The sequence below is a fragment of the Sarcophilus harrisii genome, chromosome 4 (assembly GCF_902635505.1).
Source record: "Sarcophilus harrisii chromosome 4, mSarHar1.11, whole genome shotgun sequence".
Taxonomy (NCBI): domain Eukaryota; kingdom Metazoa; phylum Chordata; class Mammalia; order Dasyuromorphia; family Dasyuridae; genus Sarcophilus; species Sarcophilus harrisii.
This window is the reverse complement of record NC_045429.1, coordinates 428,615,285-428,637,812: the sequence shown is the minus strand read 5'-3', so window position 1 is coordinate 428,637,812 and position 22,528 is coordinate 428,615,285. Positions and strand designations below refer to the sequence as shown.

At 40.2% G+C, this 22,528-nt stretch overlaps 1 protein-coding gene across 1 annotated transcript; it reads right to left on the bottom strand.

Annotated features, from left to right (window-relative positions):
- Positions 1-6,217: 6,217 nt before the first annotated feature.
- Positions 6,218-8,592, bottom strand: LOC100918041 (C-C motif chemokine 3). The gene is made up of 3 exons (XM_003770568.4): positions 8,327-8,592; positions 7,297-7,405; positions 6,218-6,389 (listed from the first exon to the last, which is right to left on the bottom strand). Exons 1-3 carry the CDS (start codon positions 8,394-8,396, stop codon positions 6,296-6,298), a joined length of 273 nt encoding a protein of 90 aa, XP_003770616.1. The 5' UTR covers positions 8,397-8,592; the 3' UTR covers positions 6,218-6,295.
- Positions 8,593-22,528: the final 13,936 nt, after the last annotated feature.

Sequence of the window (22,528 nt, the reverse complement as noted above, 5' to 3'; positions counted from 1 at the left end):
TATATTCATTTCCTAGTGTTCTTTCTTTGGGTGTAGCTGCTTCTGTCCATCATTGATCAATTGAAACTGAGTTAGATCTTCTCTTTGTCAAAGAAATCCACTCCCATCACAATACATCCTCATACAGTATTGTTGTTGAAGTATATAATGATCTCCTGGTTCTGCTCATTTCACTCAGCATCAGTTCATGTAAGTCTTTCCAAACTTCTCTGTATTCATCCTGCTGGTCATTTCTTACAGAACAATAATATTCCATAACATTCACATATCACAATTTACCCAACCATTCTCCAATTGATGGGCATCCATTCATTTTCCAGCTTCTAGCCACTACAAACAGGGCTGCCACAAACATTTTGGCACATACGGATCCCTGGCAAGAGGGAATCTTGATTTGCCAACTCCCCAATCAAATTCTCTACTTGTTGGGGTGTTACCAAAGCTCTCCAATCCTGTCCATGCACATCGATCAATATTTATTAAGCATCTACTATGTGTTAAGTACTGGGGATGTAAAAAGAGGCAAAAGATAGTTCTTGTCCTCAAAGAGCTTACAATCGAATCGGGGAGACAAGATGCAAATAAATATATAGAAAGCAAACTGTATACAGGAATGACAGAAAATAAAGAGGGAGGCGACAATCTAGTGAAGGCTTAAATAAACAAGGAGCTTACAATCTAAAGGAAGAGATAACATGAAAACAAATACATGCAAAGTAAGCCATATACGGGATAAGTAGGAAATAAATAGTAGAGGGAATTCACTAGTGAGATGCTGGGGAAGGCTTCCTGTAAAATATGGAATTATAGTTGGGACTTGATATGTACTCTAGACATGGGGGACAGCCAGAGAAAATGCTCTGAGTGGAGAGATGGAGTGCCTCCTTTACATAACTGCCAGGAAACTGGTGTCCTTAGACTAAAGAGTAAGTGACAGGGAGTAGGATATAAAAGGACTAGAAAGGTAGGAGGACCAACATCTGAGGAGGGAGAAAGAGGGTCACATTTGGAGTCAGAGGATGTGAGTTCAAATCCAGGGTTTTTCCTCACTTACTTTTACTATCAGCACGTTTTTAGGCAAATCAATTTTCTTTTCTGGACCTTCAGTTCCTTCTTCTTTAACAAAGGAGGCAGTTAGAAAAGAGAATCTTGATGGTCCATTCCAGCTCTAAATTTATATTAACATGATTCTGCTCATCCCCACCCACCCACCACAGGGTCCAATCTTCTCTCTTCTCTCTTTCCTCTGTGCCCAGACAGAGCATGAACCTTGAAACTTCTGGGAACAAATACAGGTTATTGGTTTTTTTGGTTTTTTTATTTGTTTGTTTTTCTGGGAACCCTGACTTTTTTAGATATGTCCTGTACTTAACAGGGGCATAGAGGTGTGAGACCTTCTGTAGGCTCAGTCATACAGCCAGCTTCCCTGAAGGGCTGCCAAGTCCTAACTTGCTCCTGCTGTCTCTCTCTTTGTGTCCTCCCCTGCCCCACTCCCCAAATGTGATCTTTGGACCTGCTTTCTTATATGACTGCTCGCTTAGGGCACAGCTGGCTGCTACGAACAGTCAACCACAAACTTCCTGGGAATCTGCCTCAGTATTCATTTGAAACAGCAGATACTTGGAGCAGTATCTACAGAGAAAGGAGCAGATGAGAATCATCAGTATCATGGTAGTTAACCACATGTGATCTGTATGATCACTGGGAGGCCAGTGAAGAAAAAGAGGACTTATCATTTCATATGGAAGTCATTGGGAAAAAACAGTCCCATTCCTTGTCACCTTTTTCTTCCAAAAATTATTATTTATTTAAAACTTGAATACAAAATAGAACAAAGAAAAAATTACCATAGGCACAGCAGAACATAAGAAAGGATTCAAAATATAAAGCAATAAATTTCCATTTCGACAAAGCCTATATAATAAACATTTCATGTGTTCAGAGCTGTCCATCTTTCTTTGCTTTCTTTTAGATTTTTTAAAAAATATCTCTGCTGTGTACTTTTTACTTTATCCTTTTTTTTTTTTGCTCTCCTCTCCCTCTTCACCCAAGAAAGTCACAATTAAGTAGCTATATATATATATATATACACACACACACACACACACACACACACACATATATATGTTTGCATCTCTGTGTAAATGTATGTATGTATGTATATATACATCTATATGTATATATGCATGGATGTATGTATATGAACAAATAATAGATGCATGCATATTATATACATTTAATCATAAACATACATTCATATATCTCTATGTAAAACCAGACTGTCCTCTATTTCTCTGAAGGTAGATAACATCTTCCTTTATATGTTCAAGACTTTATAATTTTTTAAATCCACAAGTCATCATTCTCTACACCACAGTAATATTCCAACATTATACTGTTTAGTTATTTGAAATAATCTAGAACATTATTGACTAATATGGCTGACATTTACTACACTTTTTCTACTTTACTCTTTTGATTAAATCTATTTTAGCTTTAACCGTGTCTGAGATCCCGATTACTAACCTTACTTTTTTTCTGTTAAATTTTACTCCTGCATTTATTATTGTATTTCTGTGTTTGTTGTATTGTATTGTGTTGCCTATCCCTCCTGATTCGTCTGATTTACATCAACCTTTTCCTCCTATAACTTCACCAACCCTCCTCCAAGGATCCCTCTTTTATCCTCTCTCCCCACTCTTGCTCTCTTATTTCTATCTGAATTTAGAAGACTAAATTTTATAGTCTTACACATCTATCTATCTATCTATCATAGACAAATATGTATATATTATATATAAATATGTATTACATATATACATATATCTCCCTCTTTATCCCATTCCCATTAATTTACACATCCTTATTATATACCCTGTCCTTATCCTATTCCCTCACCCTTTTATTTCTTTACAAATTTAGAAGACTTTTATTCCCTTCTAAATTATATATTGTTTGTTCCTTCTCCTAGATCTGATATGAGGAGGGCAAAAACGCTCCTTTATTTTTTCTCCCTTCTGTATCTCTTTAGCCTCTTATATCTTTCTGAAGTTAGAAGACTTTTATACCTTTCTAGTTTTATGTGTATGGTTTCCTCTTCAATTCATTCCTGATAAGAGGCGTCCTCCTCCCCATATAATTCCCCTGTGTCAATTCTTCTTCTTGTACCCTATTGGCATAAGACAATTATTCTTTTTTACCTTTTCCTACAGTGTTTTATTTTGTAAAATCCCATCATACGCAGCTCTACCCCAGATTTTCTTGTAAACTACCCTGTTACTGAAGACAATTTGAGATATATGATTTATGTTTGCATTTATCAAAAACACTTTGTCCTTATCAAGTCCCTTGCAATTAGTCTTTCATATATTTCTCATGGATCTTAAGTGACAAATTTTCTATTAAGTTCAAGTTTTTTTGCAATAAAATTCCAAAAGTCCAACAATTCACTGAATGTCCATTTTTTCGTTCAAGATTATTTTTGACTTTGCTGGCTATAATGTTTTTGGCCACATCCTCACTTCTTTTGCTCATTATATAGTTTTGTAAGTCCTGTGTTTTAATATACTACTGCTAGATCTTGTGTGACTCTAACTGTGGCATTCTATATGTGAACTGTTTTTATTCTTTTTTTAACTTGTGGCTTGTAATATTTTCTTTTTTACAGGATTTCCTTGTAGGATCTCTTTCAGATGTTGATATATGGATTTTTTTTCTATTTCTACTTTCTCTTCTTGTTCTAACATTTCAGGATACATTAGTTCTTGTATTATGCATCAAGATTCTCCTTTCTTCCCTAATTCATCCTCTCTCCTCTTTTTCTTTCTCCTGCTCCAGTATCTTCTCCAACTTCTTGTCACTAAAGAACAATCAATTGCTCCAGCTTCCATGGAAAGCTCCCACAGTTCTGACTCTTTTTCCACAGTTCAAAAGGAAAAAGTAATTTTACTCACTATCTGAAGATTCCAAAAAGGTGCCAGAAACAGAAATGAGAATGATGGAGAGAACAGGCAAGGCAAGGGGATCGTGGTTCTTGGAGAAGGGAAGACACCTCTCAGGAAGAGACCCAGAGCTCTCAGCAAGCCTGCTCTCACATCCCTGACATCCAGACTCAGATTCCATACCTACCCAACCCCTTCCCCCACCCCAGCCCTTTGTGGGAAGCATATGAGTGAAAAGAAACAGGGTTCAACAATTTCTCAGAATCGACTCCTGCTCAATTCTTCAGACATGTGGATGGTGACACAATCCTATTGAAAGAGGGGAAGTGAGGTTGGAATGAAAAATCAGCAATAGTGACCTTAGAAAACTAGAAGGTGGTCTAGTTTTGTTACAGAAAAGCAGAGAAGTCAACTGTATTGTGGGCTGAGAAATGGCCATGTGGTAAGTTCAGAGAGAGCAGTTTTAACTGGTGATGTTGGCAGCCAGATTTTCAAGGTCTGGGAAGTGGCCGGGTAAAGACAGCTAGTGTAGATGGTCTTTCCAAGGGGTTGGTCTGGGAAAGACAGGAGAGCTAAAGGACAGTAGATAGGGGGGACAACAGAGACTATTGAAGATGTTTTCAGAATCAGAGAGGTTTGGATATTTGAAGGCAGTATGGGAGGGAGCCCAGGAGAAAGGAAGATGCAGCACACTGACAAAATGAGTTCAGAGGAGAGCAATTGAATAATGATGTGTGGAAGGAGCAGAGAACTAGAGATAGACTTTGGACACCATCTCCTCTGTTCAGGACTCTGTGCTAAGTGATGTGGAAGACAGAAAGATAAGTTATATGCTAACCTTGCCTTTAAGGAGTTTAAAGTCTATTAGGAAAATCAGGAGGGAAAGATCAAAATTCAGAGAACGCCAATGAAAAATCAACTGACTGTTTCAAGGAAATAGGAATATGGCTCTTTCTCCAAAGAATTCTTTCATATCACTGGCCAGTGGATGGATTGAGAGGTTCAGGATTCTCGGGAACTTTGTGGTACAAGCTCTGGTCATGAGATGCTGCTTGAAGCCCCACACTGATCATCTTTAGAACTGGCCTGGGCTTTGGAAATCCCATTCCATTCAATTCAGGTCCAAGGAATCCCCAGAAAGCTGGATCAGGATCTCAGGCTATCATTTTTCTCTCTCTCTATTCTACCTGAGCTTCCCCCACATCCCAGCATAATTCTTATGTACACTCATTAAGTCCTGACAGCGATTCTGTTTTTTATTTTTTTGGGAAAAACATATCAATGCCACATAGTGTTCTCTATATCCCACTTGCTTAGCCATTCCCTGTCAGTGATATTGATCCTAATAGGATAGTGGTATAGAGAGAATGAAAATGATAAGCACAGAGCAGCCTGATAAGATTTCTATCACCCAGAGCCAAGTTGGGGTGGCGGGGAGACAACAGACACAGTGACTCCAGCAATGTGCATGGAGAGAGCACCAGCTTCATTAGACAAGTATGAAATGACAGAGATCCACCCTGGCCCCAGAGAGGAGAAGTAGGGAGACCAAAGTGGGACATTTGCCTGGGCAGAGGTGGGGACACTGGGCGGGACACTGGGAGTTTGGGCCACTTACTGTCAGCCTTTCTCTTTGTGGTGATCAACTTTTCTGAAGATTTTCTCCCTCTGTCTTTTGGCTTCTTTGTTATAAGGGAAGATTGAGGGGAGACAAGAAGGATCCTTGGATTTCCCACTCTCAAACTCATCAGTTCCTCTTGGGGTGTGAGTAAAGCTGCCCTAGATAGTTTAATGCATTTGGTTTCTATCAGGGATTATTCAAGCTGAGCTGGGTATGGACCTTCTACCAGCAGGGATATGTAATCCCAGGCCTATTATGGCTCACATTGACCCTTCTTTCACAGCCCAATTCCCCTCCCCCCCATACACCACCTCTGTATAGTATCTTAGGGAAGGGAAAATAGGATAAGGGAAAAGAGGAGAGGAAGAGAGAGAAGAAAAAAGAGAGAAAGGAAGCAAGGATTGAGACAAGAAGAGAAAGAAAAGGTGGAAAAGAAGGGAATATATGAATTCAAGGGAAAGGAGAGAAGGAGAAGTGGGTCTAAGTGTTTCAAATCTTTCCCACAAGAAATGCAGAATCAGCTCTTCTTTCATTGGCTCTCATGAGATCTGATAAATCAGGGGGAGTGGGGAGAGGGATAGATTGGAATCAAGGGCTGTAGAGAGATGATTAAAAAACCAGACTTATCAACATAAATTTAACAACTCACTAATGGTTCTTGTAATAAGTCTGAGTCAGTTTTATTTTTGAGACCATTTCTATTTGTCCCATGGACTGAAGGCTTTCATCTTCCTCAGGCTGTTCCTCTTGATAGGTCAGTCACATATTCCTGGACCCACTTGTCTTGGGGGTTGGCACACACCTTTAGTCCTCTCTTGGTGATGAAGCTAAAATAGGAGAAGCAAGATATAAAGGGGAAAGATTTCAGCACCAGGCTTCTCCTCCTCCAGATGGCCCTTCAGTATTCTTGCTTTCTGTGCCAGTCATCCCCATGCCCATTAATCCCAGGACCATCCTCTTTTTTGTTGTTGTTGAGGTAGTTGGGTTAACTTGCACAGGGTCACACAGCCAGGATGTGTTAAGTGTCTGAGGTCAGATTTGAACTCAGGTCCTCCTGACTTCAGGGCTGGTGCTCTATGCACTGCACCAACTAGCTGCTCTAGCTTCTTTAAAAACGGGAGGCAGGCAGTTAATGACATAATCCTCCTCCTTTGCTAACCCAATTGTGGGGTCTATTAACTTCTCTTGAATTTAGCCTGCCAGTCTGGCATAATCCCTTTTTGTGGCACTTTTCTTTTTAAAGGTGTCTTTCCCCTAGTTAGCTGTGACTCCTTGCCAAAAAAAAAATCTTATGGATTTAGCCCCACTGTTAGCAGTGCAATAAAATCTTTACTCCTTGAAAATAAAAGGAGGGAGGCAGATAAGGGGATCTGGATGGTCCAATCCAGCTTCAAATTCTTAATCATGTCATTCTGCCCATCCCTCCTGCAGGGCACAGTCTGTTCTGTTCTCGCCCTCTCCCTTGTACCCAGAGAGAATATGGTTCTTGAGACTTCTAGGAACAATAAATACAGGTTATTGCTTTTTCAAGCAGTCCTGGGTTTCTCTCCTCTTTAATATGTCCTCCACTTACCAGAGACACAGCAGTGTGAGACATTCTGCTGTCTCAGCCATTGAGCCAGATTTCCTGAAGGGCTGTTTATGGCAGCCAAGCCCTTCCTGCTCCTGCCCTCTCTTTCTCTGTCATCTTCCCCCCCCCCCCCCCAGATGTGGCCTTTGGACATGTTTACTCACATGATTGCTGGGGAAGAGCACAACTGGCTGGTATGAGCATAGTCAGCCACAACCTTTCTAGGAATCATCCTTTGAATGTAATTGAAGCAGCAGATAATTTGGGAGGTATCTGTAGAGAAAGAGGCAGAATGAGGATCAGCACTGTGAATGTGGGGGTGTTTCACCTGATCTGTCTGACCCCAAGGGGCCAGTGAAGAAAGACATGACTCAGTTTCCTATGGAAGGAATGCAGAAAACCTGGGCCTACACCATTTTCCCCCCTAACTCTTCCTATTTCCATTTTTTCTTTCTCCTGCTTCTCTTCCTGCTCCTCTCTTCCCCCCCGCCCCCATCTGCTGTATTTCATATTCTTGCGTCTTGTCTTCCTACCCCAGTTATTGTTCCTTCTTTCTCCTTTTATCTCATCTTTCTAATTTTCTTTCAGTCAGATGGATTAGGCCATGATGATCTGGGCAGAGTAGGTTCATTATGAGCTACCACAAGTTCTTTGATGCCACTGGATGATAGATTGAAAATTAAAGAAACTGGGACACAGACAAGGAGAAACTACTTGTAACCCAGGGAAGAAGCAACAGAACCACGATCTGATACCAGGTCCACTGATGGCCTAATTGTCCTTGCCTACAGTTGAGGAAAGGCACTTTAACTATGTTCCTGCTGTTCCCCTCCTCCCTCTCCCCATGATTCTATTATTGTACAGCCTGAGCCTGGTCCCAGGAAGCCCTGGGCTTACCAGTACATAGGGCTTATCGTCTTTGTCACATCATGATGATTGATGGGTCCCTCTCTCACCACATTCTGAAGAGCCAAAGATTTAGAGATTTAGAGAAGAATGGGAGAAATATTCCTCCTGGCTTCCCTAAATGGAAAGGACGAAATGGTCCCTATAGGGAACTTCCCTAATAACTGGGGACATCCCCAATTCTGAATTTGTCTAGGAACTGTTGTCAGAAACACTTAATTGCTACAGTTTCCATGGATAGCTCCCACATTCCTGACTTTTCATTTCAAAGTAAATAATTTTACTCACCTGCTGTAGATCCCCAAAAGAGGCCAGAAGTGGAAAGGAGCAAGATGGAGAGAACAGGCAAGGAGATCATGGTGCTTGGAGATGGGAAGACCACACTCTTAGAAGGAGATCCTGAGCTCTCAGAATGTCTGTTCTGACTGCCCTGGTATCCAGGTTCAGATGCTCTCTTTTATGAGCAGTGGATGACTGAAAAGGAACAGGAATCAACCAATTCTCAGACTTGACTCCAATTTTTCAGACATGTGATTGATGGCACAATCTTCTTGAAAGAAGGGAAATGAAACAAACAGAAATCATATGATGATGCAGAAAAAGCATTTGACAAAATCTAATACCCATTCCTATTAAAAATAACAGAAAGCATAGGAATAAATGGAGTTTTCCTTAAGATGATGAGTAGTATCTATCTAAAACCATCAGCAAGCATCATATGTAATGGGGATAAACTAGAAGCATTCCCAATAAGACTGGGGTGAAAACAGGTTGCCCACTATCACCATTACTATTCAATATTGCATTAGAAATGTTGGCTTTAGTAATAAGAGAAGAAACAGAAATGAAAGGGATTAGAGTAGGTAATGAGGAAACAAAATTATCACTCTTTGCAGATAATATGATGGTATAGAGAATTTTAGAAAATCAACTGAAAAATACTGGAAACAATGAAGAACTTTAGCAAAGTTGCAGGATCCAGAATAAATCTATACAAATCATCAGCATTTCGCTATGTTTCCAATAAAACCCAGTAGTAAGAGATATAAAGAGAAATTCCATTTAAAATAACTGTAGAAAATATAAACTATTTGGGAGTTTACCTGCCAAGACAAAGCCAAGGACTAAATGAATACAATCAAGTACTCATGGGTAGGCAGAGCTAATATAATAAAAATGGCAATTCTACCTAAATCAATCTGCTTACTCAGTGCTATACCAAGAAATTACTTTACAGACCCAGAAAAAATAATAACAAAGTTCATGTAGAAGAACAAAAGGTCAAGAATTTCAAGGAAATTAATGAAAAAAATACAATTGAAGGAAGCCTAGCTGAACCAAATATAAAACTATATTACAAAGCAGCAGTCATCAAAACCATTTGGCTAAGAAATAGAGTAGTTGATCAGTGGAATAAGTTAGGTTCACATATTCACAATGCTGACTTTTCACAATAGTCAATAATCAGAATAACCTAGTGTTTGATAAATCCAAAGATTCCAGCTACAAGGATAAGAACTCACAATATGACAAAAATTTCTGGGAAAATTGGAAAATTGTATGGCAGAATCCAGGCATTGACCGATACCTAACTAATAAAATAAGAGCAAAATGGGGTTATGATTTATGTCTAAAAGGTGACACTAAAAGCAAATTAGGAGAACAAGGAATAGTCTACCCCTCAGATTTGTGGCAAAGGAAGGAAATTATGGAGAAGGAAGAAGGAACATTATGAAATGCAAAATGGATAATTTTGATTATATTAAATTGAAAAGCTTTTGTATAAACAAACCCACTGCAGCCAAGCTTAGAAAGGAAGCAGGAAACTCGGGGGGAGGGGTTTTTATATCCAAGTGGTCTGATAAAGGCCTCATTTCTAAAATATATAGAGAATTGACCCAAATTCATAAGATAACAAACCATTCTCCAATATATAAATGGTCAAAGGATATGAGCAATTTTCCGAAATTAAAATCATTGGTAGTCATATGAAAAAATGCTCCAAATCACAATTGATTAGAGAAATGCAAATTAAGACAACTCTGAAGTATCACTCAGATTGGCTAAGATGACAGGAAAAAATAATGATAAATATTGGAGGGGGTGTGGGAAAACTGGGGCACTAATACATTCATTATTAGTGAAATTGGAAGTAATCCAACCATTTTGGAGAGCAATTTGGAACTATGCCCAAAGAGCTATCAAACTGTGCATATCCCTTGATGCAGCAGTATTTCTACTGGGTCTGTATCCCAAAGAGATCATAGAAAAAAGAAAAGGACCCACCTGTACAAAAATGTTTGTAGTAGCCATTTTTGTAGTGATAAGAAACTGGAAATTGAGTGGATGCCCATCAGTTGGAGAATGGCTGAATAAGTTATGGTAAATAAATGTTATAGAATAGTATTGTGCTGTAAGAAATGATCAGCAGGATAATTTTAGAAAGAGCTGGGAGAGACTTACATGAACTGATGCCAAGTGAAATGAGTAGAACCAGGAGAACATTGTACATAGCAACAACAAGATTATGGGATGATCAACTTTGTGGATGTATCTTTTTTTTTTTTTTTTTTTTTACAGTAAGGTGATTCAGGCCAATTTCAATAGGCTTATGATGGAGATAACCATCTTCATCTAGAAATAGGACTCTGAGGGACTGAATGTGGATCACAACATAAAATTGTCACCTTTGTTGGTATTATATGCTTGTTTTTTTCTCAATTTTTTCTCTTTTTAATATGTGTTTAACACAGAATGGATTACTTGCTATCTAGGGGAGAGGGATGGGAAAAGGGAGAGATAAAAATCTGAAATACAATGTTTTGCAAGGATAATGTTGAAAACTACCTTGCATATATTCTGAAAATAAAAATGACTATTATAAAAAATAAAAGAAAAATAGAAAAAGGAAAAGTGAAATTGGAAAGAAAAGAAAGCAATGGACTGAGTGGCCTTTTAGAAGCAGAGAAATCAACTATATTGAAGACTGAGAAATGACCATGGGTAATTTCAGAGAGCAGTTTTAGCTGATGATGTCGGCAGCCAGATTTTCAAGGTCTGGGGAGTGACTGGGTAAAGACAGCCAGTGTAGATGGTCTTTCCAAGGGATTGGTCTGAGAAAGGCAGGAGAGCTCAAGGACAGTAGATAGAGGGGACAACAAGGGCTCCTGATGTCAAAGAAATGAGGTGGAGTAAAGAGCATGGATACATTGGAATTGAGACTTGTAGATGATGTCAACACAAGACAAATTAGCAAATATCTCTTTTGACAACCAGTGTCCTAATAAGTCCAAAACAGTTTTATTTTTGAAATCAAATCTATTCTTCCCATGGATAGATTTCCAAGTATTCATCTTCCTTCTGTGTTAATTCCACCAACTATTTCTAGACCCATTGGTTTGGGATATTGGTGGCCCCATTTAGATGTTGAAGTTAAATTATGAGAAGCAGATTATCAGGGTGAAGATTTCAACATCTCTCTTTCCCAATATGGCCTCTGCTGTCATATTGCCCTCTGTGCCCATCAGTCCCATGCCTATTATTTTCAGGATCATCATTTCCCTGAAGAATTTCAAGGCCCCTCCCCGCCAAATCCCTTTCACTGTGCCTTCAATGACTTTGTAGGGGTTTGCTCAGAAAACCTTTCTGAGCTTTCCTTCACCAACCTCCTCTTTCCCTCCACATTAGAAGCCTGAGAGGCACCTGCGGAAGAAGGAAGAGTGCTAGATTTAGAGTAAGAGACCCTGGGTTCAAATTTAAGCTTTCTTCTTTCTTATTCTTACTTGATCTTCTGTGATCTTAGGTAAATTAATTCTCTTTTCTAGGCCTCAGTTTCCTACTGTGTAAAAAGGTGAAGCAGTGATTTTTTTGGAGGGGAGGGTCTCGAAGGGCCTTCCTGACTTGAATCTAAGCTGTCATGATCCTGCTTGTTCCTCTGCAGAACACAGGCTACTTTCTTTCTCATTCTCTAAAATGTTCCCAGTCAGAGCACCATACCCATCACCTCTGGCCAAACAAATGCAGGTTTCATTTCATTTGTCTGGTACTTGAAGAAGAGATGGTTCTTGTGGGTGGGGATCTAGAGGGCCTAAGCTCACACCTCTTCCTCTCTTTTCCCTCTTCTTTCTTCATTTCCTCCTCCTGAGTCCTTTTTCCTCCACTACAGTTATTTCTTTCTCCTTTTCTCTTCTCTACCACCATTCCCATTTTCCTTCATTCAGACACTCACAGGATTGAGCTAGAATAGACTGGGCAGGGAAGGTTCAATAGGAGCCACAACAGGGTCCAGATCTTACTCCCCCTGGAAGAGAAGGGTCCATCACCCAGAAAAGCCTTGGCCATTCCCTGAAAGGGGCCAGATGCATGAGATAGGATGGGGGAATTCTGGCAACATCCCAAGAGAGCCTAGACATCATGCTTGAGAAGCAGGAATTTGAGGCTCCATCTTTTTTTCTGTCCCTCTCTTAGTGATGGGAGATCCTGAGATAATTACTCAGCTCCTCTGAGGCTCTGTCCCCTAACTGTGATATAGGGATATAAGGTTCAATTTCAGGAATGCTGTGAGATCACAAAAGACAAGTCTGTGCATTGCTGGGTTTGAATGCAGTAGGAATTCACTTGGAATTCTCAGGTATGGTATGGGGAGAGAGAGAAACAATGGCTTGAGATCCTGCGCCTGTCAGTAGGAGACAATTGCCACCTGCTTTGGCCCAAAAGTCCAAAACCAATATTTAAAGATTAATGAAAAAAAAAATCCCTTGTTTTTACTGGAGGATTTCTCCATATTGTCTTCATAAATTGATTTGATGCCTCTGGGTGATAGATTGAGCACTGAAAGGGACTTTTAAGGTCTTTTCTTTATAAAATTCTGTTTTAACAAGTAAAGAAACTGAGGTATGGAAAAGGAGAAATAATTTGCACCAGTCAACTCAGGGCAGAAGCAAGAGAGCCACGATCTTAATCTAGGCCCATCTCTGGCCCAATCATCTGCAGCAGGCAATGCATTCCTGTTCCTTCTGTTCTTCTCCTTCCCTCAACCATGATTGTTATGGTACAGCTCTAAGCCTATTCCCAGAAAGCCTGTGACCCTCAGAAGTCTCTGGTCAGAGTATGCAGGAGCCTATGCCCTCCCAAACATTCTAAGAATTGACTGGTTCTTTTCCACTTTCTCAAGAGCCACAGACTTGCATTTAGGGAAGAAGAAAAATAGTCCTCCCTACTTCCCTAAATTGAAATGAAAGAGTGGTCCCTTTAAGGGTCATCAGCAATAACTGGAGACATCCCCAATGAGGAAGTCTGCCAGGAACTGTCATCAAGAATTATCAATTGCTCCAGCTTCCATGGAAAGCTCCCACAGTCCTGACTCTTTCTCCACAATTCAAAAAGAAACAGTAATTTCACTCACTATCTGAAGATTCCAAAAAGGTCCCAGAAACAGAAATGAGAATGATGGAGAGGAAAGGCAAGGCAAGGGGATCATGGTTCTTGGAGAAGGGAAGACAACTCTCAGGAGGAGACCCAGAGCTCTCAGCAAGCCTGTTCTCCCAGCCCTGACATCCAGACTCAGATTCCACACCTACCCAACCCCTTCCCTCACCCTAGCCCTTTGTGGGAAGCATATGAGTGAAAAGAAGCAGGGTTCAACAATTTCTCAGAATCGACTCCTGCTCAATTCTTCAGACATGTGGATGGTGACACAATCCTATTGAAAGAAGGGAAGTGAGGTTGGAATGAAAAATCAGCAATAGTGACCTTAGAAAACTAGAAGGTGGTCTAGTTTTGTTACAGAAAAGCAGAGAAGTCAACTGTATTGTGGGCTGAGAAATGGCCATGGGTAAGTTCAGAGAGAGCAGTTTTAAGTGATGATGTTGGCAACCAGATTTTCAAGGTCTGGGGAGTAAAGACAGGTACAGGATCATAGTGTTCTCTATATCCCACTTGCTTAGCCATTCCCTGTCTGTGATATTGATCCTAAGAGGATAGTGGTATAAAGAGAACAAAAATGATAAGCACAGAGCAGCCTGATAAGATTTCTATCACCCAGAGCCAAGTGGGGGGAAGAGGGAAGACAACAGACACAGTGACTCCAGCAATGTGAATGGAGAGACCACCAGCTTCATTAGACCAAGTGTGAAATGACAGAGATCCACCCTGGCCCCAGAGAGGAGACATAGGGAGACCGAGATGGGACATCTGCCTGGGCAGAACGGGGACACTGGGAGTTTGGGCCACTTACTGTCAGCCTTTCTCTGTGTGGTGATCAACTTTTCTGAAGATTTTCTCCCTCTCTCTTTTGGCTTCTTTGTTATAAGGGAAGACTGAGAGGGGAGACAAGAAGGGTCCTTGGATTTCCCACTCTCAAACTCATCAGTCCCTCTTGGGGTGTGAGCAAAGCTGCCCTAGCTAGTTTAATGCATTTGGTTTCTCTCAGGGCTTATTCAAGCTGAGCTGGATAATGGACCTTCTATTTGCAGGGATATGTAATCCCATCCCCCACTCCTGCATAATATTTTAGGGAAGGGAAAAGAGGATAAGGGAAAAGAGGAGAGGAAGAGAGAGAAGAAATAGGGAAAGGAAGGAAGGATTGAGACAAGAAGAGAAGGAAAAAGTGGAAAAGAAGGGGATAGATAAATTCAAGGGAAAAGAGAGAAGAAGTGGGTCTAAGTGTTTCAAATCTTTCCCACAAGAAATGTAGAATCAGCTCTTCTTTCATTGGCTCTCATGAGATCTGATAAATCAGGGGGAGTGGGGAGAGGGATAGATTGGAATCAAGGGCTGTAGAGACATGATTAAAAAACCAGACTTATCAACACAAATTTAACAACTCACTAATGGTTCTTGTAATAAGTCTGAGTCAGTTTTAGTTTTGAGACCATTTCTATTTGTCCCATGGACTTCAGTCCATGGCTTTCATCTTCCTCAGGCTGTTCCTCTTGATAGGTCAGTCACATATTCCTGGACCCACTTGTCTTGGGAATTAGCACACACCTGGTATCCTTTCTTGGTGGTGAAGCTAAAATAGGAGAAGCAAGATAAAAAGGGGAAAGATTTCAGCACCAGGCTTCTCTTCCTCCCGATGGCCCTTCAGTATTCTTGCTTTCTGTGCCAGTCATCCCCATGCCCATTAATCCCAGGACTATCCTCTCCATTCAGAATGCCAAAATTCTTTCTCAATGCCAGTGTCTGCCCCGCCTCAATGACTCCCTGGGGGTCCCTTCAGGAAGCTCTGCTAGGCTTCCCTTGCCCCTGACTCTGCCCCTCCCTCGGAAGATGAATGGCAGCTGAGGGAAAAAGTGGTTTACATTTGGAGTCAGAGAATATGAATCAAATCCAGGTTTTCTCCTCACTTTTCTTTACTCTCCCTATGCTCTTAAGCAAATCACTACTTTCTGAGTCTCAGTTTCTTTTTCTTTAAATAAGGGAGGCAGCTAGGAAAAAGGGCCTGGATGATTTATTCTAGCTTTAAATTCATAATTACACCACCCTGCCCATCCCTCCTGCAAGACAACGTCTGCTCTGTTCTCTCCCGATCCCCTTGCCCAGACAGAGCAAGGACCTCAAGACTCCTGGGAACAACAAATACAGGTTATTGATTTTTCTAGGAGCCCTGCCTTTCCTCTGAAATATGTCTTCCACTTAACCAGGACAGAGGTGTGAGACCTTCTGCAGTCTCAGCCATTCATCCAACTTCCCTGAAGGGCTGCTTTTGACAGCCAAGCCCTTTCTGCTTCTGCCCCCTCTGTTTGTCTCTTCCTCCCTCACACCTTTACTCCCCATACATAATTTTTGAGCTTGCTTTCTTACATGACTGCTGTTTTCGAGCACAGCTGGCAGATTTGAACATAGTCAACCACAAACTTTCTGGGAATCAGCCTTTGAATGTATTTGAAGCAGCAGCTACTTGGGGAGCTCTATGCAGAGAAAGGTGCACCATGATAATCCCTTTCTACTTTCTTGAGAGTCAAAGATTTGTAGTTAGAAGAAAGTGGGAAAAGTGGTTCTCCCTGCTTCCCTAAATGGAAATGAAAGAGTGGTCCCTTTGGGGGCATCAGTAATAATTGGGGACATCCCCAATGAAGTCTGCCAGGAACTGTCATCATGAACAATCAATTGCTTCAGCTTCCATGGAAAGCTCCCACAGTCCTCACTCTTTTCCACAATTCACAATGAAAAAAGTAATTTTACTCACTTTCTGAAGATTTCAAAACGGTTCAAGAAACAAAAATGAGAATGATGGAGAGGACAGACAAGGGGATCATGGTTCTTGGAGAGGGGAAGATAACTCTCAGGAGGAGAGCCAGAGCTCTCAGCAAGCCTGTTCTCACAGCCCTGATATCGAGGCTCAGATTCTAATCCCCCAACACCTCACCCAGCCCTAGCCCTTTGTGGGAAGCATATAACTGAAAAGGAGCAGGATTCAATGATTTTTTAGAATTGACACCTGCTCAATTCTTCAGACATGGTGACACAATCTTATTGAAAGAGGGGACATGAGGTTGCAATGACAAATTAGCAATAGACTGACTTTAGAAAACTAGAGTAGATGGTCTAGTTTTGTTACAGAAAGCAGAGAAGTCAACTGGATTGTGGGCTGAGAAATGACCATGGGTAACTTCAGAGAGAGCAGTTTTAGCTGATGATGTTGGCAGCCAGATTTTTAAGATCTGGGGAGCGACTGGGTAAAGACTGTCAGTATAGATGGTCTTTCCAAGGGGTCGGTCTGAAAAAGGCAGGAGAGCTCAAGGACAATAGATAGAGGGGACAACGAGGGCTCCTGATGTGAAAGAAATAAGGTAGAGTAAGGAGCCAGGGATGCATTGGAATTGAGACTTGTAGATGATGTCCGCACAAGACAAATCAGCAAATATCTCTTTTGACAACCAGTGTTCTAATAAGTCCAAAACAGTTTTCTTTTTGAAATGAAATCCATTCTTCCCATGGATAAATTTCCAAATATTCCAAATATCCAAATCTTCGTTCTGTGTTAGTTCCACCATGTATTTCTAGCCCCATTGTTTTGAAGGTATTGGTGGCCCTTTTAGATGTTGAAGCTAAATTAGGAGAAGCAGATTATCAGGGTGAAGATTTCAACACCTCTCTTTCCCAATGTGACCTCTGCAGTCATATTGCTTATTATTATTTTATTATTATTATTAGTCCCATGCTTATTATTTCCAGGACCATCATCTCCCTGCAGAATTTCAAGACCCCTCCCCTCCCAAATCCCTTTCACTGTGCCTTCAATGACTCTGTACAGGTTTCCTCAGAAAACCTTCCTGAGCTCTCCTTCTTCATAAACCACCTCTTCCCTTTTACATCAGAAGCCTGAGAGGCACCTGTGGAAGAAGGAAGAGTGCTAGATTTAGAGTAAGAGGTCCTGGGTTCAAATTTAAGTTTTCTTCTTTCTTATTCTTACGTGCTCTTCTGTGATCTTAGGTAAATTAATTCTCTTTTCTGGGCCTCAGTTTCCTACTCTATAAAAAGATGGAGTGGTTTTTTTTTTGGAGGGGTGTCTCTAAGGTCCTTCCTGCCTTGAATCTGAGCTGTCATGATCCTGCTTGCTCCTCTGCAGAACACAGGCTACTTTCTTTCTCATTCTCTAAAATGTTCCTAGCCAGAGCACCATACCCATCACTCCTCCTACAGATTCAGGCTTCCTCTCTTTGTTTCTCCAGAATAATTTTGTGTTTGGAACAGGGTGCAGGCTGCTTTAAGTTCCCAGACTCCTCTTCAATTTCTGTTGTGTTATCTTTCACTTCAGTTTTTCAGAGACGGTGTTCCATGACTTACAGCTTCAGTTCCCAGGAGAAAGGTCTTCTTATGAGAGGGGCTGCCTGGATCTTTGAGTTTATCATGATTGGGAGCACCTGCTGCAAAGATTCCCTAGCAACCTTCTCACTTGTAATGTTAGAGAGGTCGCTGTGGGTGAAATGATGTGCCTATGGTTACACAGTTAGTACGAGCCAGAGTCAGAATTAGAACTCAGATCTTCAGGAAGAATATTGGCATTGAAAAGATGGATTGTTATTTCTGAGAGAGGTTTGGGATCATTAAAACAACCCTGTGGGTTACCATGAATAATCCGAATTTACAATTCCATCTTCCTCTAGCAGAGGAAGGCTTCTATCACTGTGAGTGGACTCTTCCATGGTTGATTTATGAGAGGTCATGAACAAGAGTTTTATAGAATGGGCAAGCATAGGTGAGTGTGATCATGATGTTTGAGAGAGGGCCCCATTAGTGAGAGCCAAGCTCAAGGAAATATAGAACAAAAATTTTCACAGAGCCATCTCATTTGCTCCTTTTCATTTTTCCATGGAGTAGTTAGTGTAGAAATTTCTATCTCCATTTTACAGTTAAGAAAACAGTCTCAGAGAAGTTAACTGACTTGTCTAGAGTCACATAATGGTGGGACTAAGATCCAACCTCAGAGCCTTTGATTTTGAATCTTCTGGATTTGCCTCCAGATATGAGAAAAATAGATCAGTAGATAAAATTCTAGGGAAAAAAGAGCCATTTTGACTCATTTCTCTGCCCAATCCTTCCAGCTTTTGGCCAAGGAAAGCATTGCAACCTTGTCCTTGCGTTCCTTTTCTTCCCTTGCTCATGATTCTGCTGAAGCACAGAGATGCCCAAGCCCAGTACCAGGAAGCTCCTGGGCTCCTGGTCAGTGTAACTAAAGTCTATGCCTTCCACATATCCCAATAATTCAGTGGTCCAACTTGTGCTACTTTTCTGAGAGCCAGGGAGTTGGATTTAGAGAGGGTCAGAAGAAGGACCTATCCCTACCCCCAAATGTAAAGGAAGTAGACTCCTCCAATCAGAAAAAAAAACAAAAACAATTATTAATAGAACAGGAATTGTTAGGCACAATTAATTGCTCTACCTCCCATTAGCAGTTCCTACTTTTCTGACTTTTCCCCCACAATTAAAAAAAAAATTTGGATTCAGATAATAATCTGAAGCAGAGGTCAGATATGGAAATGATAAAGATGGAGACAACACAAGGAGATCATGGTCCTTGGAGCAGAGAGGAGACAGTCTTCAGGAGGAGGCACAGAGCTCTCAGAGTGTCTGTTCTGATTGCTTTCCATTGAAGTTCAGGTCCTTCATTTCTGAGTAGTAGATGACTGAGAAGGAACAAGATTTAACAACATTCACTGAAGGGATATGAACGTGATTCTTCAAAAGTACTGATGGTGGCACTATCTTATTGAAACAGAAGTGAGATTGGAAGGAAAAGGAAGCAATGGATTGGGTGCCCTTATACTTATTGTTCCAACCATCCAGTCTCCAATCTATCCATTCATGCTGGGGACCAGGACTCTTTTGTCTCTATTAAAAGATGTAGTTGTCTTCTTCTTAGAGAATTTGGTGAGAGTGGCGTCAAGGAAAGGGTTCTGATTTGTATGCCCAAAAGGGAGATATGAAGTAATCGAATAAACCCTTATTTCTCCATACATAGCAGCATAACCAGGCAAAACAAATTCCTCTATTAGTTACATTTGAAAATGTATGTCTTTTTCTGAATTTTAAGTTCATCTCCCCCTTGTCAGGTGGTGAATGGCACATTTCATCTTCCTTCTTTTGGAGTTGTATTTTACTATTACTTGGATCAGAATCTGAAAGTCTTTCATTAGATTGTGTTTCCTCAAATATCTGCTAAAATCCAACCTTTTGCCCCAAACCTTTTCCTCATCCTCCTATGCTAAAACCTTCTCTCTGATATTATCTTCAGTTTATCTTATTTATAGCTTGTTTGAACATGATTATTTTGCATGTTGTCTTCTTATGTATGTCTTCTCATGATGACAATTTCCCAATTCTTCTTGACTTCCCAGAATATTTTCTTTCAGCAATGTGAAGTAGAGATGGATGGCCTCTTCCATCTTCTCACTCAAAATTGGAAGCCTCCTTAATGTTCCTAAATGGATACTCCTGCTTGATGAGATCTGTTTGAAAATTGGATATTGAACCTCTTACTAACTCTGATCCATCCTTTATGCCAGATCTTCATCTTTAGCAATAAGAAATGAATCCACACTAATGGACCTTGGACTGAGAGAAATGATTTTTAAATAAGCAATTATTGGGGAGATCCAGAGTTTTTTCCTTTCATTTTTCCTAACTTACTATTTGATTAAATCAGCATCTGAAAGACACTTCTGATAATGAGATTAAATTAACTTTCTCCTCAGTCTTGTTTAGACCTCACCCAAGTGAAGCCGTCTCCTGTGTTCTGTTCAGACTTTAGAGGTAGGTGGGGGTGGATTCTTTGTCTAGATTGCCTGGGGCTGGGAGTAATAGTGACATAATTGTCCCTTAGCTCCTCATTAGAATATTCTCATTATAATATTATTTTTTTAAGCTAATTGTTAATTAATCAGAGTTGATTGCCACTTGTTCCAAGAACATATAAAGATCAAAAAGCTGCCATAATACATCTCTGATCCAAAAGAGATGGCTAAATGACCAATACTTTTAATTAATTACTCATTAGTCATAATAAATAAAATGATTACTTATCTAGAAACTATCATTGGAACTATTTTTGTGTCACAGAACAAGGGTACATATGGAGCTGTAAAGGAAGGGGCAGAACAAGGATATCTACTCTGAGTCCAAGAGAGCCCCACCTGACTTTACAGACTCTGGAGATCATCAGAAAGAAGACATGACTCTGTATTTTTGGAGGGAGAGTGTTTGAAGGGTTTAATCCTAGGAATGAACTGGAAGCAACTCTTATAGGCTCTTAAGAGCTAAGATCCAATTATTTAGAATTTTCACTATGAACATTTACACCCCAGAAATGGTCACATGCTGTAAATCAGGAGCTTGATTTCTTGTTTGGTTAATTGTCTAGACTTATATAGACAATAGATTGTCTAGACCTAGAGAAAATACTAATGATACAAATTGAGCTTAGAATTGTGTTATTTGTCCCTTTTTCCCCTCAGAAAATGCAGCTTGTTTATACCCAGCCTCCATTTCTTTTTTCCTTGGGCTATTCTTTACTTCAATTCTTTGGAGACTAGTATCCCATGAGTCCTAGTTATACCACACATCCAGAAGAAAAGTCTTTTTTCTTTGTTACTCTAGACCTGAGATGGCCAATTATTGGAAGGGAATGTATAGCCACTGAGGCTGGTTAGCCACTGATTATAATTTAGTGTTAGAATGCTGCAGGAAGCACTGAAGAGCTGACTCATTTGCCAGTGCTCATGAAGTTAATATGTGTCAGAGGAAAGATGCTTCCTAAAGAATTACTGAGAATTTTAAAAAACTGGACCCTTGTTTCAGGGAAATTTATGGGGTCATTAAAAGAAATGTGTAATTTTTCAAAGGTAGTAGAATGTGTTCCATCAGTGTTCATCAGAAGAAGTCTTTCAGAACTTTGATTTGATCCTTCTGGGATTGATTAGTTGAAAACATAGGCATGAGTCATATAGGGTTGGCAAAGGTGGATGAGCTGTGAGCTTTATAATCATAGAATCATAGCTACAAGTGGGAAAGAATCTAAGAAAGGGAAAGAGGAAGGAAACAAGTATTTATTCAGCATTTACTATGTGATAAGCACTTTGCTAAGAACTTTACAAATATTCTCTTGATCCTCACTACAACCCTGTGAGATGAAGGCTATTATGATCCTCATTTTACTGAGGAGGAAACTGAGGCAAATTGAAGCTAAGGGACTTTTCCAAAGACCTTGGGCTAGGAAGTGTTTGAGGCTAGATTTGAAGTGGGTTAACTATCAGTTTTGATGAGGACCATGGATTCACAATTACTTCTGCATCACACAAAGAGCAGATTGAATTTGAGAAGAGCACTTTTCCTTTATTTTTGTGGTCAATTATAATTTCATTCATCCCAAGCATCAGTCTCTCTGATACTTAATACATCATCACTCTCTCTTCTTGTTCCAAATGTAGCCTCCTATTTCTTCTTCTCTCCCTTTCACCCTTCTTTTTTGGTCCTTAATATTCTTTTTCAACCTTAATTCATTCTGACCTTTAGCTTTAGCTTTTCCATTGATATTCTAACAGAATCAAATCTTGGTGTTGCTTTTATAAGACAACTAGGGGATGAAATAGTTAAGAGTGCTAAGTTCTTAGGATCAGAATTCAAATTTTGCCTTAGACTAGGGATAGGTAACATCTAGCTCATGGACCTTATAAGGACTGCAAAATCATCTGCTACAGCAACTTTAGATGATGATGAACTGAAAGTTAGGAAGCTCCTAACCCCCTTCCCCCTTCCCCACACGAAAAGGAAAAATAATATGCTTTGATTTGCATTCAGATTTCATCATTCTTTCTCTAGATGTTGATAGTATTTTCATCATGAATCTCCTGGAATTGTGTTGGATCTCTTTGTTGCTGAGAATAGTTAAATCATTCAAGTTGATCATTGTATAATGTTTCTGTATTCAATGTGTTCAGTGTTCTGGTTCTGCTCATATCACTGCATCAGTTCATGTACAACTTTGTTGGA